Below are 18,691 nucleotides of genomic sequence, written 5' to 3'. Positions count from 1 at the left end.
GGGGTGAACATGTAAAAGGACCATATGGCTTAGTGGGGTATCAAAACCATGTCAGCTAAAGAGTGCTCACCCTTCATTTGTGGAACACAGCTGGCCATTGTTTCTAAAAGACAGGAAAGGTTCTGGGAAAGGTTGAGTTGGTATGGGACCCTAAAAGGAGTGTTAAATCTCTCTCTGCACACGGCAAACGTAAGGCACAATGATGTCCAAGTATCATCCAACAGCTACAGCTCACCTCTTAGTTTCTTCTCCACTTTTACATAGCACTTAGGATGTAGATGGCCAAAAGAGAATCCAACCAGCGACTAAGGAGAGTGACCAAGTGAAAACATGCAGGTTTTGCCTTGCTCACAGGCAGCTGGAATGTGGCAGTTCTGTGTGTCATTAACCATAAACCAGTCTATCACATGCTTCCCATGGATTCATTTTCTATGAATAGTGAATTTGATATATATTTTAAGAAAAATAACATGAGTATTGGATCTGAGTAATAGAAGATGGTGGTCAGCACACAGAATGACCCTGAGATGTCCTTGGTGGTCAAGTGCCTGGGGAAACAAAGGTGGCACGTCTGGAATTTTGACTTGGAATGACGAGATGTGGTTTAGATGAAGCCGCAACCCTAAGCACATGACGGGGTGTCTCAATGACTCACTGTTAGGGCCTGTTATGCACCAGTAACTCCAGCTTGAGGGAAAATGTCGTGTTCTTTAATGTGTCTGACCATGTTCCCATTTGGGAGCAATTTGCCAAAATAGCTGGTATGCTTGTATGCAAACTTTGGACATATGAAGAGTTCAGATAAAGGAGAAGGAAAACAAAAAGAATTCTGAGTTTGATTCAAATGGTCACACTCAACACAATTTTACAAACTCGCCAAAAAGAAAGCATTAAAAGGTATAAGGAACTCAACATGGGAGACTCTGTGATGACCAGAACATTTAATCCTTTTTATTCCAGTAACTGGAGCCACTGGAATCTGTGTAGAGGACATGGATGAAAGAGTCTGTTAAATCCAGTTTTGGTTGCATTACAGCTAACCTCCAATGGTGTTAATTTTAACTGACAGAACTGGTTGACATTTCAGCAAAGTTGCCAACATTTTTAGTATGCCGTCCCAAACAAACGCAACAAACATGCTGCTTCTGCCCAGTCCCAGTTTGACACCACTTTTCACTGCCATTATGACAGTTAGTAGTTTATTCAAAATGCCCCTTTAAGCTAAGATTTCTTAAATGATCTGCCTTTTGAATCACATGCAAGTCTTGTCCACCAAGCAAAACTCTGACCAAAGTTTGTCCGCTGAATTTACTTCAATAAGCCTTGAACTGGATGAAGCATAGAGGCACAAAACTGAAGATTGTCTTTTTACCAACATTTTATCTATAAGCATTAGTTTCTAACACTCACCTGTTTGCGTCTTTGCTGAAGTCCTTGCTGTCTTCTAGGCTGCTTTCATCTCCCTTTGATCTGAGATCAACTGTTGGTTCCAGTTCAGAGTTGGCATTTTCTGCGCTGGGTGTCTGGACTCTGGTTACAGGGACATCACTCTCCTGCTCAGGCAGAGGAGTTTGCATCTCCTGACTCCCGGGACTGCCGATACTCCCTATGGTTCCATGGCGGTGCTTCTCGTCGCCCCCTCCAACACGTTTGGCCTCATTGCATCGCTTCATGGCCTGGAGCTGGGAGAGGGGCACTATGTCGGCTCCCTGGGGTCGATGCCAGACTGTACGGGGCCCAGTGGAGTTGTAGTAATAGAAGCGGCCACTGTGGGTGTCAAACAGCTCCCACCACTGGTTACCGTCTGCCTGGCGAACAGGAACACCTGAAGGTGGATCCCAGCCACATTCCCCCGTTGTCAAATTCACATACATGCGTTCGCGGGAGCGCGGCTCCAGGATCTCCACCCAATCAGAGCTGGAGCAGAGGGAAAAAAGGCACAGGGTAAGGCGTCACTTTTAGATGAATGCATCAAAGGGGAATTCACTAACAAGACACAATGCTACCTTAAAGGTCACAGTTACACCTGATTACTACATTTGAATACAGCTTGCACGGTATAACATGCTGAGCGCTTTGTTTATGCCAACTTCCTCCAACAAACTATTTGTGTTAAATATTTGTGTTCTCCACATTGCAACCATCCTCATGTGTATTAGCAATGTCATAATTTCTTGGCAGCAAAAGTGATGGTTAGTGTGTGTTTTTCTTGTACAAGGTGACAGGTGGAAACACACAGTGGGACAGCAGGCATGGAATCAGTGGGCCCCCAAAGAGAGCCATAAGCCTAGAAGACTACTACACACAAACCACAGGGCTTAACTACAGTCAGAGTGCCAGCTCAGCACACATATGCAAAAACAATAGAGACTGTGAAGGAAGGAAGGGTATATAGAGAGAATGGTAGAGAATTTAAAAAAAGAGAGAAAAAAACACATCTAAGACAAATAAGCCAAATTTTGCTATGCTCTAAGAATAAGCTTCAGACATTTACTTTGTGGGGGAAAAAACTATAAAGAACTGGAGTCTTCTTAGTGCTTTATAACCAGGTCAAGCTACTCTTAAATGAGTTCAGTTTGTCTCTTTGATCTAGTTCAGGCCTTAGATGTGCCATCCATTCTACGTGGGAAGAAGGTTGCAGCAAACAGCCAAAAAGAATCTTTTACTGAGGCTCCGCATCACAGCAGGTGTCCCCATCTCTGCATTCACGGAAAACGTCCTTTTTCTCTCTCGTAATGACCACTTGAGGATGCTGGCAAGGTTATGTTTTATCAGTTCTTACGGCCTTCAACCAACCAATTCTTGCTTAGCATTTCTGCAAAGAAGGGCCATTGAGCGGGAATTAGTGTCACAAGAATCTGCTCAAGGTTTGGATGTTTTCCCAGCTTTCTCAGAACAGAAAAGCTTTTCTCTTCCTTGTCATGGTTGTATATAATAAAACTGTTGTCTAAACTACCTGGGATGATCAGAGGGGTAAAGAGGCTTAGCATGGATAAGAGTGTCAAGAATGGCCACCAAATACAAACATATGTTCCTTGTGCTCCTGCCAAACCAACTCTGTTTACACTCGACCTCAGAAATAGACACGGCGGAATGTGGTGCCAAAATTTTTTCCCAGATTTACACAGTCATCCTGTTGACTACACTTCACTGAGAACAACACCTGTTCTTAGATTTAACCTCAAAGCCTTTAGTGAAATACTAGAGGTGTACCTGTTCATCAAGTATGAAAAGTTTTACTTCCAGGCAGCAAACCCAGCTCGTCACACCTGGATATAACAGCCAGGTAAATATAGAAAAAGGACGAAGACAATGTAAAGGCCTTGCGCATATGTTTGTCCATGCAGCCCAGCGATGTCTGCTGAGGAGCAATCTGGTCCGGTCCCTCACACCAGGCCAAGACATTGGAGAACTCATCATGTTTATGGTTTTGGTTTCTCTATTTTCCCTAGTTTCAAATGAGATAGAAACACAACTGTTGACACGTCGCTAAGAAAAGGGGTTTGAGAGTTCCAACCAAAAAGAGTTTCAAGGTTTGAAATCATTTCTCAGATTCTGACATCCCTCTGTCAAGCTTGTTAAAATAAAACAGTAACTCATACTGTCACAAAGTGGATGAACACTGATTGGACCCATAATGATATGCCAAAACAGTTATACCAAACACATTCCAAATCCTCCATCTTACACAGCTCACAATGGTAAAAAAAAAAGACATAACATCTTGGGACTGAATTTCCGTGGCTGTGTGCACAACAGGTCATCCTAAAGGCTCTTTGAAGGTTATAAGGCAGGAGTCATCAACGCATGGTCACCCGCGAGGACAACCTAAAGCGCCCGCAAGGCATGCTCTAAAAATATCACAGATCGCAGTGGAATTCAATATAATTTTAAAACGTTTCATGTTTGGAACAAATTAGGAGTGCAACAGATCCCTAGCCACGCTTCGCGCTCATGTTCCGCAGATAAACAGCCCGTACCCTCCCCGCTCCTCGTGGGCACCTCACACGTACATCATTTAAATTAACTCAATTGGCGAATACACCGCCTTTGATAATGGTGCTTTGAGCTTGAGACGTGATACCTGTCACTGAAGAAGTAAACAATTACTGTATCACAGAAGTGTTAGCTGTGTCTACGAACTGACGATAAAATAAGTTTGAGTGGAGCCGGGGACAGCGAGCAACCAACTCTCTGTGGCGCAATCGGCACAGCACACCACTAATGGTTTGCCATGAGTCGGCTCTTAAAAGAACAAAAAAGTAGCTAGTTGCTATTCAATTGTTTTTCAGATAATGTTCTTATACTTGGTGAAAGTGGTCCGTTTTCTCCTATATCAAGGGGACATATATAAAGACAATAGAAAGTCAATTGCTGTGATCAGACACATTCTAAATGGTGAACCTTCCTCAGAGGTGAAATAGTTCATAGAATTTATATGAGCTATGAAAATGCCAGTGTGGTATAATATGTGAAACATTTTTCTGAGATCAGAGCTATAGGAAATAATTCAACATTTGCAACACACTTTTATGCTGAATGGTGTCTCAAACACCACAGCAGGAAGCCTGGATTTGAGGGTCAACGTTGAATGCTGCAGCTGACAAAGTTAACAGCACGGGGTGCAGCAGCTCCAAATGGACTGCTCCCATTGGGTAAATAAACAACTTTTAGAGCTGAGAACAGGCCTGCTGACCAAGGCTCTGTTGACATGACCAGATAAGCAAAAAAATAGGGCTGGTGTTTAAAATCCCCTTTGAAAGAGCTCAAATATATGTGTGACCAGAGTATGTTTCTGACGCAAGGAGACATGCTGTCCTGATGTCGAAAGAATACGGTTTTCTGAAATGTGTTTTAATTGTTTAGCTCGTAAAACCTTTAGGTACACTTGAGCAGAAAATTAGAGAAGCCATGGACCAACACAGGCCTCACATTGTGCCTGAGGGCAAGACACTGAAGTTCCCATATAGCTAACTTGTGAGAAAACGCTTTATGTGGACCAAAGAAAAAAGATTAGACAGTTTTGTATTAAATAGAGACTAAATCACTAATGGGGCTTTAGTGCACAATAATTTTATTTAAAAAAAAAACAAAAAAAAACAGAAAACCACTTCATAAAAACATTTTTTATTTTTTTATTTCCACCAAATGGATTAATGATCAGGATTAGATCAAAGGATTAACCTAAGTTTAAAGCAAATTGTGTCTTTGTTCAAAGTATAAAATACTGCATCCAAAATAAAATTTGCAGAACACAGAACAGTACAGCAGACATGAGAGTTTAGCTCAGGACTCCAACGAACCAAGACAACCTGCCTCATGCAGCAAATGTTCATACATGGCTTGGAATGTAGTGAGCACCAGCTCAGTGAAGTTAAACTCCAACAGCGATGTTTTATATTGACCCAGAATTAACCTGTTACAGAAAGTCCTATGACTGTGGCATACAGCACCTGATTTACTTCAGGGGAAAGTCGGTCCAGCTGAGGCAGACCTGCATGCCAGAGTCCCAAAGCTACAGGTCTTTGTGGTCTTAAGGCAGCAGCTGCAAAACTGTGAATCAGCTGTGTTACACAGATTTAATCAGGGATGCTTTTACAAGAACTGTTTTTTGACACAAACCGCAAATATTCATTATCATCTTAGTGCAGTATGTTCACCACAGAATAAGTTATTTTAACAATAAAACAAAGAAACGCCTAAAGATTTTACGTATGAAGAAACGAAAAAAAAAATCATAGGCTCCTTTTAATCTACTCCTGCGTAATAACACACTCTGCTCTCCCATGAGACACAAGGACCCGTCTTACATGTGGGTCAAGGACAGGCTTCAGCAGCCAATGGTTATTCCATAAAACTAAAAATAAATCTGGCCAAACTGTAGAGAAAAAAAACAAAAGAAAACCTTTGTAACAAAGACGCCAAAGCTAACACACAGACAAAACACACAACCCATAAACACGTTCTCACTCCCCACATCCCGAGATACTCCTTGTCACAATATGCCAAAAGCTTTCCATAAAAGCAAAACTCCAATTATCAAACCTTGATTTACAGGCAGTTTCAAAAATAACTCAAACTCAGAGCAGTTTCCCAGAGTAAGGCAAACAACGGGAACACAGTTCATGGAATCTGCTCCATTGTTCAAAGCGCACACCAAAGTATAAATGGCGCTTCTCCCAGCAGCTATAAACATGGAGGACTGGACAATGCATTCACTAGAAATAGGGCAACGGACAACCATATGTCATTGTCCAGCTCTGAATTTCAAACAAATTTGAACACTATTGTGGTTCTTGATTTAAACAAAGAGATAAAACAAAGAGGCAGGGAGAAAAATAATAACTAAAACCCGACTTCTGACCTAACGCTAACAGCAGTTTTGAAATCAGATAATTTAAAAAATGTCTGGGAAAACAGCTATATGCTCTAATAAAACTGTGGCATTTCTGACACCTTCAGAAAATAAGTCAAACCGGGTTTGTACTGAATTGGATCGTCGATGAACTTGCTAAAACCAGTGAGCCAGTTAATCTCAAGGTAACCAGAAACCTTTTTTCAGCAACAGATTGCTTTGAGTTGCTGCTTCTGACCAGGGAAAGCAGAATTTGCAAACAGTGCCTGCTATTCACGCAGGAAACCTTAGTACTTTGGTCAGCATGTCCAGCAGCAAGTGCTGAGGTCCACTCTCACTGCTAAATTTACAGAAGTGTTATTTTCTATTTAAAGACCTAAAACAGTATTTCTTCTTGGATACTGGGATAAAAATAAGTGGTCTGAGGATAGTTGGGAAACTTGAATCAAACTACTACGACACGATTTTAACTTTTAAAAATGTTGCAACAAGCAGAAAATGCTGCTCATTTCCTCCCACGGAGCAAGCAGAGGCATGCATTTCAATGTAATGCAGGCAGTCATCTGTCAAAAAAGACATCTATTTGGTTATGGATAAAGCATGTACAAAGTCTATTCAGCATGTTGCTAGGTAACCTGCTTATCTAAATATTGTAAAACAAGAGCAGTATGATCACTGACTACTAAACACTTGGAAGCAGTTTCTGTAGCTGTGACTGAGGGAGTGTAACACTGACATAAGAAGAGCTGTGGCCACAATCAATCCATTCTGGTTTAAAGAGTAATGCAGCTGTACAATACTTTTCAATCTTGGTCTGTTTTCTGGAAAAACAAAATTAAAAAATAAACTATTAGCAAAAAACTGACATGAATAATGCAGACTTAATATCCTTACATTTTCTCAAAATTTGACATTGGAGACAAATTAAAATCCATTGCACCTTAACTATGAATTCCAGTTGTGCTTACTGCCCTCAAATCAATGTTCTGTGCTACACGGTGCTCAAAAAGTCTAGGTACAACTTTTGGAAACTACGAAGCCGCATCATTTGATGGATTGTTGGAGAATTCCTGCCATCATTGTCAGTCAACTCACGGAGTGATGTACTGTGATTCACCATGATGAACTAAAAAAATGACTGCATTGTTTTGCAGTTTATGTGTTTTGAGTTATTGTACATGAGCTGAATAAAGTTCGACTCATCTGTTGTTCTGCACTCACTGCAAAGGCTGGTTGTTGCAGATAGAAGAGGCGCACATAAAGAACAGCAAAACTTCCCATCAACTCCTCTGCCTGACTCTTGGTTTTTATAGGCATTCTGGGAAGTGAAGTCATATCACATTATTGAACTGTTTAGCTTTGCTTAGGGCACCCTATAATCTCATGCACTCAAGGCTCAAAGCCGCATTTCCATTCGATGTTTTGACTCAACTCGCCTTTTGTTAATTTTTCCCCAAAACTTGAGCACCATCTCAAGGTAGGAAAAGTGCTATACAAATTAATGTCACTTACCAATGGGATCTCCTAGTGAATGCACCTTCAAGAGGCCAAAACTACTGGTCAAGGGTCAAATCAGTTAAGTCTGTTTTCCTATATGTTCAATGATGTCTTGATGGTCACCATGGCTGTTTGGTCAAAGCAGAGCTACATCAGAACAGCTTATTAGCAAAAAAGATGTACATTTTTACCATTTTTTATATACCAATAGCCACCTTTTAATGAACCAGTCATTATATACCAATACTGTACCCATTCTATTGTGCTTTTCTAAAAACCCAGAGTACATTTCTTATCTGTTTGCAGGGCTATAAAAGCTGGATCCTCTGGTATGCTTACTGAAAGTGAACATGATTTACACTATAAGTCTTATATTTTGCATAATTAGCCCGTTACTAACTTTGCCCATGCAGTTTAAAATCCTACCATAATAATATATGACAGAAATTCTATACATTGTCATTTCTGTTATTTTTATAAACTACTGGCGCGGGGAGCTCTTTCGTCTTGATACAACAGAGCCACAGCTATTTGAGCAAGTGTTGACATCACCTCAATGAGTGGATAATAGAGGAATCGCTTATGGTAGTATCATGGTGGTATTATCAAGCTGTTATTTTGTCAGGTGTGGAATGAAAAACGGTGTTAAATATCAATTACTGAATGCTGTTTTATTTTAAGAATAAATACAAGAACTCATTTTTAGCTTTTTTTATAACTATGTAGGTGCTCTTTACACAAACAACCTGTTATTAAAAACTTGCTTAGTTACTATGAGAAGAACCACTAAGAGGCATTCGATTTTTTTAAGTAAGCCTCTTAAAAGCTAATGCTACAGTTTGAGGTGCTGTTTACTTTTGCTTATCTTGTTCCATCTTTAACACAGTGTTTAATTCACCACAACTCCAATAAAAAACAGTTTGAAATGCTTATTGTTTTTCATGTGAAAGTTTTAGACCATTTATAACCATTTTAGGAGTCATTTGCATAATTGAGGCATGTTTCCACATGTTTTTCTCTCCAGCTCCTTCACAAATGTGCAGTTGTCTTTGTCAATTTCTCCCTCACTGGGAGTCGACTCTGGCAAAAGGCTTTTTGGGAGTCGTCTTTTACACCTAGACAAAATAGGGAGGCCAAAGCTGCTGCATGTTGGCCAACTTGTGCACCACGGTGGCAAACTGCCAAAAGGGAAAGAGAGGTAAAGGGTTTTAGGGCTCAACAGCTGAGCAGCCAAATGCCTTCCTAGAAAAACTGGGCTGCTTTAAAAGGTCAAACATGAACATTGAGGTAAGCCTATGAGATGCTACTCTATTACCTGATTTGCACTCTAAAAGTAGGATAAACACAAGCCTTTATGCTTGGGCTGTCACACCTTTTTCTTGAAACAATAAAATGTTCAATTGGATGTTGGTATATTACAGAAACTTTATTATATAATTAGATTTGTCTCCAATTTCAAAATGTAATATTAAAAATAACAAATAAAATCAAACTTAAATATTTTTTTTAATCAAACTGATGGTTTCACTTTAAACAGCAGGTGGTTATGAGTCATTAAATATCAAATAAACCCAAAATCTTTCTAGTATCATTAAAGATTGATTATTTATCTGTCTCAATGATTCACTGCAACACAGCCAAACCGTAACAACCAGATGGACCGGTTTACTTTCAACACATGATTCACTGCCTCTATTTACTAAAGTGAAATGGGAGCTAATAAGACATGTGCAGCTAAAAAAATAACAACAAAAAAATACCCATGAACTACTTTTCAATATTTTGCACAACATCAAACTGTAATGTCACAAGAGCATAAAAAGAAGAAGGATAGGAATATCTCTCGCAAAATACAAGCATACAATATTAAAATTAAAACTAGGAGATGACACATTTTGTTTATGTTGTATTTGCCATCCTTACCTTTACTTAAAGGAATGGCTTTCGGTAAAAAAAGAGAGGTATTTTGAGTTTAAGAGAATGTCCTTTGATGACTCATGTCCATATGCATTGTGAGGCCTTTGTAAAGCACCCTATTATGCAGCCTGTGATGGTGCAGAACAATGCAGACCATTGTCAGATCAACATGCAGACACCATTCAGCTAGAACTCTCCATGCTGCCTCCACACAGAGAAGTCCAGCCAATCAAAGCAACACTGGGGAGGAGTCAGAGACATGTGAAGGAAGTCCGGCATGACCTCCTTCAACAGCTGCTATAATCCAGAACTAGAAACAGTTTCCTCAGTTTTTCACTGGATTAGACTCGATCTTGCAAGGTTACAGAAACACCACCAGCTAGCCGGCATTTCCCATACTGCTTTCCAGCTACCAATTTTATATGGCCTTTACGAATACATTCTCAGCTGCTGCAAAATAGTTTAGTGCAGACGAGCAACAAACGGATTTACCTGCAGAGGACAAAAAGGTTTTCGTTGCCCAATAGTTTCAGGGGAACATTTTTTTGGTGCATCAAATAGTTTAGATGCACCAAAGCTAATCCTCCCACACTAGGGGTGTATCTATTCATTTTAACAAGAATTGAATTCAATTTGTGGTTGCCGTTCCGATCCGTTTCATAGTCGATGTTGGTTCATTTTGAACGATCCGATTCACTGACATAGAAATGGATCCAGGACATCTTTAGCCAAAACTTCAACTCAGAGATAAATTCCTGGGTACTCAACATTGCAGGTGAAGTTTTCCAGATAAGCAAGTGTAAATTAAAATTTGTGTACAAACAAACAAGTAAACGGAAAACAATACCACACTAGAATGATGGCTTGATCGTTTTCTGCTGCCATCACATGTTTTGTCCGCTGTGATGGCACTTGGTCGTTTTTACGTTATAGTATGAACCTACAATGTCTCGCATCTCATTATTATTTTTTTTTCATAGTTTAGGTCAATTAAATTGGATTAAGCACCTGCCTCAGACAGGTCATTCTGGTTGGATTGTAGGAATAGTACTTGATTTATCGATTAAACGTAACATCCCTGTCCTACATGTATGACCTCGATTCCTGCACAGGCAGCATTGTAGGCACTTCAACTTGCAATAGTGGAAATGCTAGAAACCTTAAAAACACCACTGAGCTCTAAGACCACAATGGCCAAAAAAAAAAAAAAGCATATATATTTTTAATGTTCCCTAACAAAAGTCCCTGTCTTCCTAAAATCTGCCAAACTACTGAGCAAAATAGCCTATGGTACTTCCCAGATCACGTCAGACTCTAAATGAAGTCAAACATTTGTATGAGAGACTAAGGATGAGATCAGCGTGTTTACCATGGACAGCTTAGATTTGCCGTCCAGCACATCCGATGTCAGAACGTGAACAATGGGGTCACTTGTCTGCACCAGAAAACTGTTTAATACTTGTAATCTGTGACAGTCTAAACGTCATCCTGGAAAAATCACCCCTTTATTTTTAATGTATGTCTATATACGGACACAGCAGAACCTTCCTCATATCAGTTATTTTCTTTTATCTTTGTGCTGCCACAACAACATCATTCATTAGTATCTGGCCTGCTTGTTCAACTCATGAAGCAGTTTGTACATTAACTTGAAGAAGAACGGCGCCTTTCTCTAACCCCCACCCAACTGAAATGACAAACGAGGCCAGGAGTCTGATCGGTGAACAAAAAGATCAGAAAAGAGCCACAAATGAAAATGCAAACAGACTGTCCTGTGGAAGGTGAAGATGACACCTCCAGAAAAATGTCAAAAGTGCAAGATTAATATTGATCCTTGTGCAACAAACCACATATATTGGGCTTTAGTTATATTGATAAAGTGGTTTTAAATCGATAGTATTTTGCAACAGCTTGCTTGTACAACTCTTTAAAATAGGATGACTCACCTCTACTTAAAGTCTATCTGTATGTACCACAGGTTATCATCCCTTCTAATGCTACTAAGTGATGATCAGCACTCATAGCATTACATTCAGCTTTGTGTGTAGCTGGAACTTTAGCCGGGTCTTAAGCTCTAAATGGAGAAGGTGAAAAATACCAAATTTTTAGGATGTGACATTTGGGCCAAATTACCACAACCTCCTGACAGGAACTGCGACGGGCCACAGCGAATCGGCCAGATGGTAAGGCGGGTAATGCATTTAAGAGATGGATTTAATGGACTCAAGAGATTACCTGAATTGCAGGATATATTGAGAGTTTAATCGTTAATTTTAGAGCTTAAAAACAAAACTAAATTCTAGTTTTCATTTTCCAAATGTGTCAAAACCCTTTGCAAGACACACATGCTTACTGTCATATCTCAACACAGACATGTCTGCCCAATGTCAAAGCCTCTACAGAACATGAACGGACATGTCTTTTCAAATAAGCCGAACTGTTCTTTGGTCAGAGAACTGATGGGACAGCCGTCCAGGCAACATCCTACTGTGATCTCCGCTTTTCATATTAACAAGCTCATGAACGGAAAAGACATCTCATGAGGCCGCAGCAGCAAATGGATCATTTCATTGTTTTGGGCATCCTGCATTCTCCGCTTGTGACGCAGGATTGGACAGATAAAAATATGCAGCAGACCGTTGGAAATGGACGCAAGAGGAACTGTGGGAGTTGGGAACGTATATAACCAACATCCGACAGAATAGGCCTCACTTAAGACTTTAAATTAAGCTTTGGGGCCTTTGAAACCCATCTGATGGAAGTGCTGAGTGTTAAGTCAGGTCAAAATGCTAAAGGAAAAAGAGAAAAAATGTCCCAAAAAATAGGTGCAGCAGCTTTGAATTACTACACCTAACTTCTAGGCTAAACATACTTGAATTCAACCTTAAACTACAGAAAAATCTGTAAATGTTCAATTGTAGATAAAGCTACATGACTTTAAAGTCATTATTTCTTAAAATAGATGAAGCCAAAATAAAAGTTTGTGAGGGACCATCTTCCACAGATGAGCGACTTTTAAGAGACCGTGAGTCTGTCTCCAGCAAACGATGAAAACGTTGGAATCACTTGTACAGCCGGCACAGATGGTGAAGACATCCAACATGTGGAGATCAGAGCACGGTGGGAGCTGCAGCAGCAAATGGGGACTGCAGAACATGCCGCCTTCAGCTTTCTTTACTGGCCTCTTAACCACAGCAGAGACAAAAGTTATTCCAGCCAATTACTGGGTGAAATCAAAGGGAAAATGACCAAAAAATAGGGGGCTGGTGGTTATGGAGTTCCAAGGCATATTTCCGTCCCCCATTTTCCTGCTTTTTATGGCAAGTTAAGCTTGTGTTATTACACACAAAAAAAGAGAATAACTTTTAACTTCTTTTTCAAGTTGATGCTGGTCAGCAAATGGGTCGCAATAGTCCGACGTAGCTGTGTCGAAAGTGATGTCAATATTGACGTTTATCAAAACATATGCAACATTTTAGGAATCATATTATTAACTAGGAGAAATACCAGAACATTTATGGGCCATACTAGTCACTGTAATATATAATAAGCAAACAATAAATGGCTAAGCAGACCAATTTAACTCTGGAGAGAAAACCACAGTGAGTGGCGCGGTCTTCGGCGGAGTGATAACGAAGCAGTCGCCGAGCTGCTGTGGCCTCTTCACTTTCCGTGAAAAGTTTGTCCAAGTAAATATAACAAAACAGAGCAAAACCTACCTTTTCCCAGACATGTTCTTCACATTGTAAACAAGCGTAAATAACAAAACAAAACAAAAAAAAGGAACGTGTTTTGTTCCGGACGTTAGCTTTCAGTGCGGACGGGGGAGTACAGGACGGTCCTCCCGGTGCGAGTGAATCCGATATGAAGTCTCCGCCTCCGCGCGTGAGTCATGAGTTGGGATGGGGGTCACCCGGTCGACAGACCTTCACCACCCAGACTCTGCTTCCTCCTGCACCCCTTTCTACTTCCTCTTGCACCCCTTTGTCAGCTGTTTGTATCCTCAGTATTTCAGTTTAACTTGCCAATTCCGGTGTTTTATTGATTGACGAGCTCGTAAGAAAGAGATATAACACACCAGTTGCCGGAAAATAATCCCCAGATCTCCTCCCCCAATACTAAATTTCTGATTAGTTATAGACGTGCCCATTAGTCACGGTATCATCCTGTCACGAACCTAGTTTTATGTTTCTGAACTGAAACACCTGTTTGAATTACAAATGCAATTCCCTGCGTGTGCCGACAGCGACATCTGCTGGACAGGAAGAAGAATACATCTCGTTTCAAAATAAAAGCCTGGTCTGTGTGATTATGGTCAAACAGCACTTTATTCACAGTTTTCTATCAGCAGATCTATGAAAGTGTTTGCAAGAAGAAACGATTTTAACAAAGGCAGTTACCTAAAGTCCACATTAACAAGTCGTGCCTTTTCTCAGGAATAAAGTAGTTGTATTTTTTATGTACTTCTAATCACAGTGAACCCTTTTAAGTGCTTTTATGGTAAATAAGAAACTGACAAACATAGATCTTGGACAATGAGGTTTTTCAAGCTACATTTCCTCATAGGTTCATTTTGTCATCTCAAAATGTATGAGGCGCCTCTTCAGTATTATAAAAAATATTGTAAACATTTATATTAATTGCACAACGTACATTCAGATACATACTATATTGTACAGTAAGACTTGAGTTTTTTTGTGCTGTTATCCTGTAGCACCAAGTAGCAAGCGGAACAAACTCTACAATGTGGTACTGATGACACAAAGGAATACAATGGTATTCATTCCATTTGATCAATGATCACATATTTTGGGGAACTGTATGATTGTGTAATGGTGGACATTGTGGATCTGCTAAAAGTTATAAATAGACCTACACAGAAGTCTGTAAATGTGTGTGGATCATTACAGGCAAATGCTGTCACACTACATCTCACAGCTATGAAGGAAGAACCTTAATAAAGAAGACATTCATCAGTATTAATTTTGCCTGTTTCACAAAAGTTTATGACAAAATCTGATGCATTTCATCATTATGGAGTCCAAACGAGTTGAAACTTGTTGAGGAAATTGTAATGACGATGGCGTAGGTTGACATATAGTTCATCATACAATAGAGCCCCATTTGAAAGCGATAGTCTGGATATTATGTACAAGCTTTGCTGCAAGACTGCATGAAGGTGCCCCAATCTATGTATGATTGACAAACTTGACAGACGTCAGTGGTCATGAGATGTTTTCCAAAATACATGATTAAAGAGTCTTTCGTATTTCCTCCATTTGGATGCACTTCCCAAAGAGCCTTTTTATCTGCATCAAAACCCAACAAACAGAAGCTTAATGGTCCAGTTTCTGGTCCACTCAGATAAAATTGAGGTCCTGGATCCTTATTCTTCTGCTAAAAGAGGATGTTGTGGTTGGTCCTGTGATTCAGATGCTTAACCAACCCAGCCTTCCCAAATTTTCCCCCTGTAGAAATGAAACAGACATTGTAAGTTACAGGTTCAGCACAAAGAATCCATTGGAATCCTCAGCTTTAGTTCTGGTTTGGTTTGACCGACACTGCCAGAAAAAATAACACATGACAACAACAGGACTGATAACAGAACATAAAGAGACACTGCTCTGCTGGTATCGACCTGAGGAGCCAGAATGGAACGGATTGTGGTGCAGATTTGCATGTAGCTAAAAGACAGATGCTGTAAGAGGATACGAACAGCGCTACAGGATAAAGGGGAGCATGGAGACACGAGTAAAGCTTGGCTGAATACAAAAGAGCAGATGGATTATGACAAACTCACAGCGATTTGGAGGAGGGCTTCTTCACTTTTGGCTTCTTTCGACGGTGTACTGGCCTGAGGCATGCACATCACGTACACAGGCGCAGGGCAAATGCATGTGCATGGAAACAGGTATATATATACACACAAAGCGCGCACACACACACACACACACAGGTGTACACACAAACATGCATGCGCACATACACACCGAACAAACAACAAAAAACAAGCAATTAGGCATTGTGGCAGAAACATCAAAAGCTGAAAAGCAGGTAGGGGTTTTAGCCTTTTTTGGTGGCTTCGTCATGCTACAACAGCTTTGACTCTAACAGAAAGGAAGTGTGAGGGAGTTTTCTCCACTATCTGACCCCCCACAGTAGGTAAAAAACATAACCAAAGGCTCACTAGGGAGACAGAAACCTTTCTGAGTTTTTACTGTAAGATGAATTTCCATCTCGAGTGTTTGTTAAAGCAATCAACTCTGAGCCGTTGAGGGGAAGAAATACCTGTATTCACTGAAGTGGTCTCGCTCCTTCCCTCCTGAAAGGAAATGGAGGGAACATTAATCTCTGTCTGAAATGACTGCAGACATGACAATAAATCAAGTTTACCTGAGAGACATTTGACTCACCCTTTTCTGGGTTGCACTGCTTATGGCCCTTGCAGCCCCGTAAATCCATGAGCTGCTGATGCATTGAGTTCAGAGCGTTGCGGTCAAGAGTGCTGACAGCATTTATCAGCTGCAGGAACAGTAGGGACAACATGTCAGAACCTCTGGAAAATCTCTGGAAAACTGTACCCCCTGAGTTCAAATGAATGCACCACAAATCATGGAGAGAGATAATCTCCCAGTGAGATATTTTTATCTTCCTTGATGTTGTTTCTGTACACATCAAATACCTGGTAGGGGTCAGTATTGAGGTCAAAATACTCCAGGAAGCCCGTGGCAAATTCACAGAAAAGGAAGTTGTGTGTGTCATTGATGGTCCTAAGGCACCAGTATGTGTTATTGTTGGCACTGGTGCATGCACAGAATGGACCCACTGAGGGAGGGGTGAGGAAGGGAGGAGTACATTTGAAAAACAAGGGATAGAAGAAAAACAGTCTAAAAATATTGTTTTTACAATATCTGCTTTAGAAAGCATTTCCATGATAAAAAAAAAGAATGTTTAACAAACACTAAATCTTTTTTATAATTTGTTCCTCTTTTGTTTCTCACTTGTCCAGAAGGGGGCAGTCTGCCAGTGATGGTTGTCGTGGGTGAAGCAGGTGAGGCCCGGCATACTGCAGGTGTCATTGTTCTGGAGCCTTTTAAGGAATTTACGCAGTTTCTTCCTGCGTTTCTGCTCCTTCTGGAGCCACTGAGTCTTCTGTTTGGATGGCATTCTGATAAAGAAAAAAACAAGCACACATGTCTGAATGGTGCTGAGTAAAACAAAAAATCTGTGAAGTTTACCTGAGTGAATGCATTTGTGCTGCTTTCAGCCCAAACATGTCTTTATTCTTAAAAAGATAGCTGAAATGACAAAAAACAAACAAACAAACAGATAGAGCAGTTCTCCTTCCAGGTCTCAATCTGCCTCTGCTCAAATCTCACCTGGAGGCATTACACTGACATTCTTCTGGCCGCACCTTTTTCAGGTGGCCTTTGACCTCACGCAGATTCTTGATCTTGGTCTGCAAAGTTTCAATCTGGATGCAGAAAAAACAGAGTTGCTGAAATTTTGTTACATTCTACTGATGATGAAAATGTGAAATGTGTTCTTAGGGGGGGAAAAAAGACATCACCTCATGCTCAATGTGCAGCTTGTGATCTTTCCAGGCTTGAAGGGACTTATAGAGTCCTCCATCACACTTTACTGTAGCATTCATGAGGATGGAGCATCTGCAGGATATTACAGACATGTATGGAACCTGATTTTGAAGACAGTAAATACTTATCTAGATCCTCTCAAGTGATTAATAAAGAAGTAATTTTGACCTCATCACACATGTTACTGAACATTGACAAAAACAAGCATAAAACAAAATAATGAATGGACTTTTTTTTCTCTTGCATCCTCAAAATTATGTCTTGGCTTTTTTATGCTTGATAGCATAAATTGTGTCTTCTGTAAGAAAAGAAGTCCATTATCCGTCCTGCTAGATGATAGCAGTTTCTTAGCACAGACCAAGTGAAAAAGGAATAATTCACAGTCCAGTACAGACAATCTTTGGCATCACGCAGTTTCACTCAGTCAATTCTTTCTCTGCTTTTAAATTTCTAAATATCCCCACAAGATTTCATTGTTTTTACTGTGTGAAAGCCAAACACAAAACAAAACTAACTGGGCAAAAGAAGAAACAGCAGGTCTGTGTAACTTGAGTTTTCTCAGTCTGGTAGGGCTTTTGTCCCAGCATGCAAATGGTCACATCTCCAAATGCAAATCCACTCGTAGGCTAAATTGTTTCCATTCAGTTCGTTTCACTAGCAGAAACATGTACACACGCATCCTGCTCACACACCTGTGGGTGACTTTGAGGCCAGCAGGTGGTGTGAGACTGTTGCTGCTTGTGGGTTTGGCCGCAATTCCATTTCCGCTGATTTCTTCAGGGTCGTCTTCATTCCCTGCTATTCTCCACCTGTTTCTGGTCCAGCTGCTGTTCCTGAGCCCACCGGGTCGGTAGGTCTCTTTAAGATCAACTGCATACAAATCTCCACCCAGCTCATACAGAGCAGAGCGGGCAGATCGCTTCCTTGACAAAGTCTTGATGGATTTCATCTCTGATTAAAAGGACAGAGGAGCAATGCTTTGTGAATTACACATGTGAATACTCTATGCATTACTTTTACATTTTGCATAAATTTTTGTCTTTGTTGCTTTCAATATTCAATCATTATAGACGTGTGCATTTGCGCTTGCTGTCCACTTGATGGCAGCACTGGTCTGTGCTGTTTGTCTTAAATGTGGTTATAAGATGAGAGTGGCCCATTTTGCAGCTGCCAACTAGGCTGTTTCAAAGAATTTGTGTTTTTGTGAAATAACAAACAGAAACATCCACATCTATTGATATCAACAGGAATGACAGCATTGGAGGGAGGAGCAGTGACCTTTTACATGACCATCATCCAACCCATCCACACAACTTTTAATACATTT

General features: G+C 40.4%; 2 protein-coding genes across 7 annotated transcripts in view; both read right to left on the bottom strand.

Moving 5' to 3' along the window:
- The window catches only part of arhgap46a (Rho GTPase activating protein 46a), a 32,361-nt gene extending 18,350 nt beyond the window's left edge, over positions 1-14,011 (bottom strand). For both annotated transcript variants that reach the window (XM_011475391.4, XM_004069221.5), the window contains exons 1-2: positions 13,489-14,011; positions 1,411-1,917 (exon numbers count right to left, since the gene is read on the bottom strand). In XM_011475391.4, coding sequence (XP_011473693.1) covers positions 1,411-1,917; positions 13,489-13,502 — 521 coding nt within the window. In that variant the 5' untranslated portion in view covers positions 13,503-14,011. The remainder of the gene's footprint in view (positions 1-1,410; positions 1,918-13,488) is intronic.
- A 67-nt stretch (positions 14,012-14,078) lies between these two features.
- Positions 14,079-18,691, bottom strand: part of sulf2a (sulfatase 2a) — a 43,140-nt gene continuing 38,527 nt past the window's right edge. For 3 of the 5 annotated variants that reach the window (XM_004069084.5, XM_011475382.4, XM_020703451.3), the window contains 10 exons: positions 18,057-18,315; positions 17,340-17,436; positions 17,149-17,243; positions 17,008-17,067; positions 16,771-16,937; positions 16,452-16,594; positions 16,183-16,291; positions 16,058-16,091; positions 15,570-15,623; positions 14,079-15,237 (listed from right to left, as the gene is read on the bottom strand). In XM_004069084.5, coding sequence (XP_004069132.1) covers positions 15,207-15,237; positions 15,570-15,623; positions 16,058-16,091; positions 16,183-16,291; positions 16,452-16,594; positions 16,771-16,937; positions 17,008-17,067; positions 17,149-17,243; positions 17,340-17,436; positions 18,057-18,315 — 1,049 coding nt within the window. In that variant the 3' untranslated portion in view covers positions 14,079-15,206. The remainder of the gene's footprint in view (positions 15,238-15,569; positions 15,624-16,057; positions 16,092-16,182; positions 16,292-16,451; positions 16,595-16,770; positions 16,938-17,007; positions 17,068-17,148; positions 17,244-17,339; positions 17,437-18,056; positions 18,316-18,691) is intronic. The other 2 variants (XM_011475383.4, XM_078947575.1) reach the window with 1 other exon arrangement.

This window comes from Oryzias latipes, chromosome 5 (genome assembly GCF_053564925.1).
Source record: "Oryzias latipes strain Hd-rR chromosome 5, Olatipes_Hd-rR_3.1".
In the NCBI taxonomy this organism is placed as follows: domain Eukaryota; kingdom Metazoa; phylum Chordata; class Actinopteri; order Beloniformes; family Adrianichthyidae; genus Oryzias; species Oryzias latipes.
The sequence above is the reverse complement of the archived record's forward strand: the minus strand, read 5'-3'. Positions and strand labels throughout refer to the sequence as shown.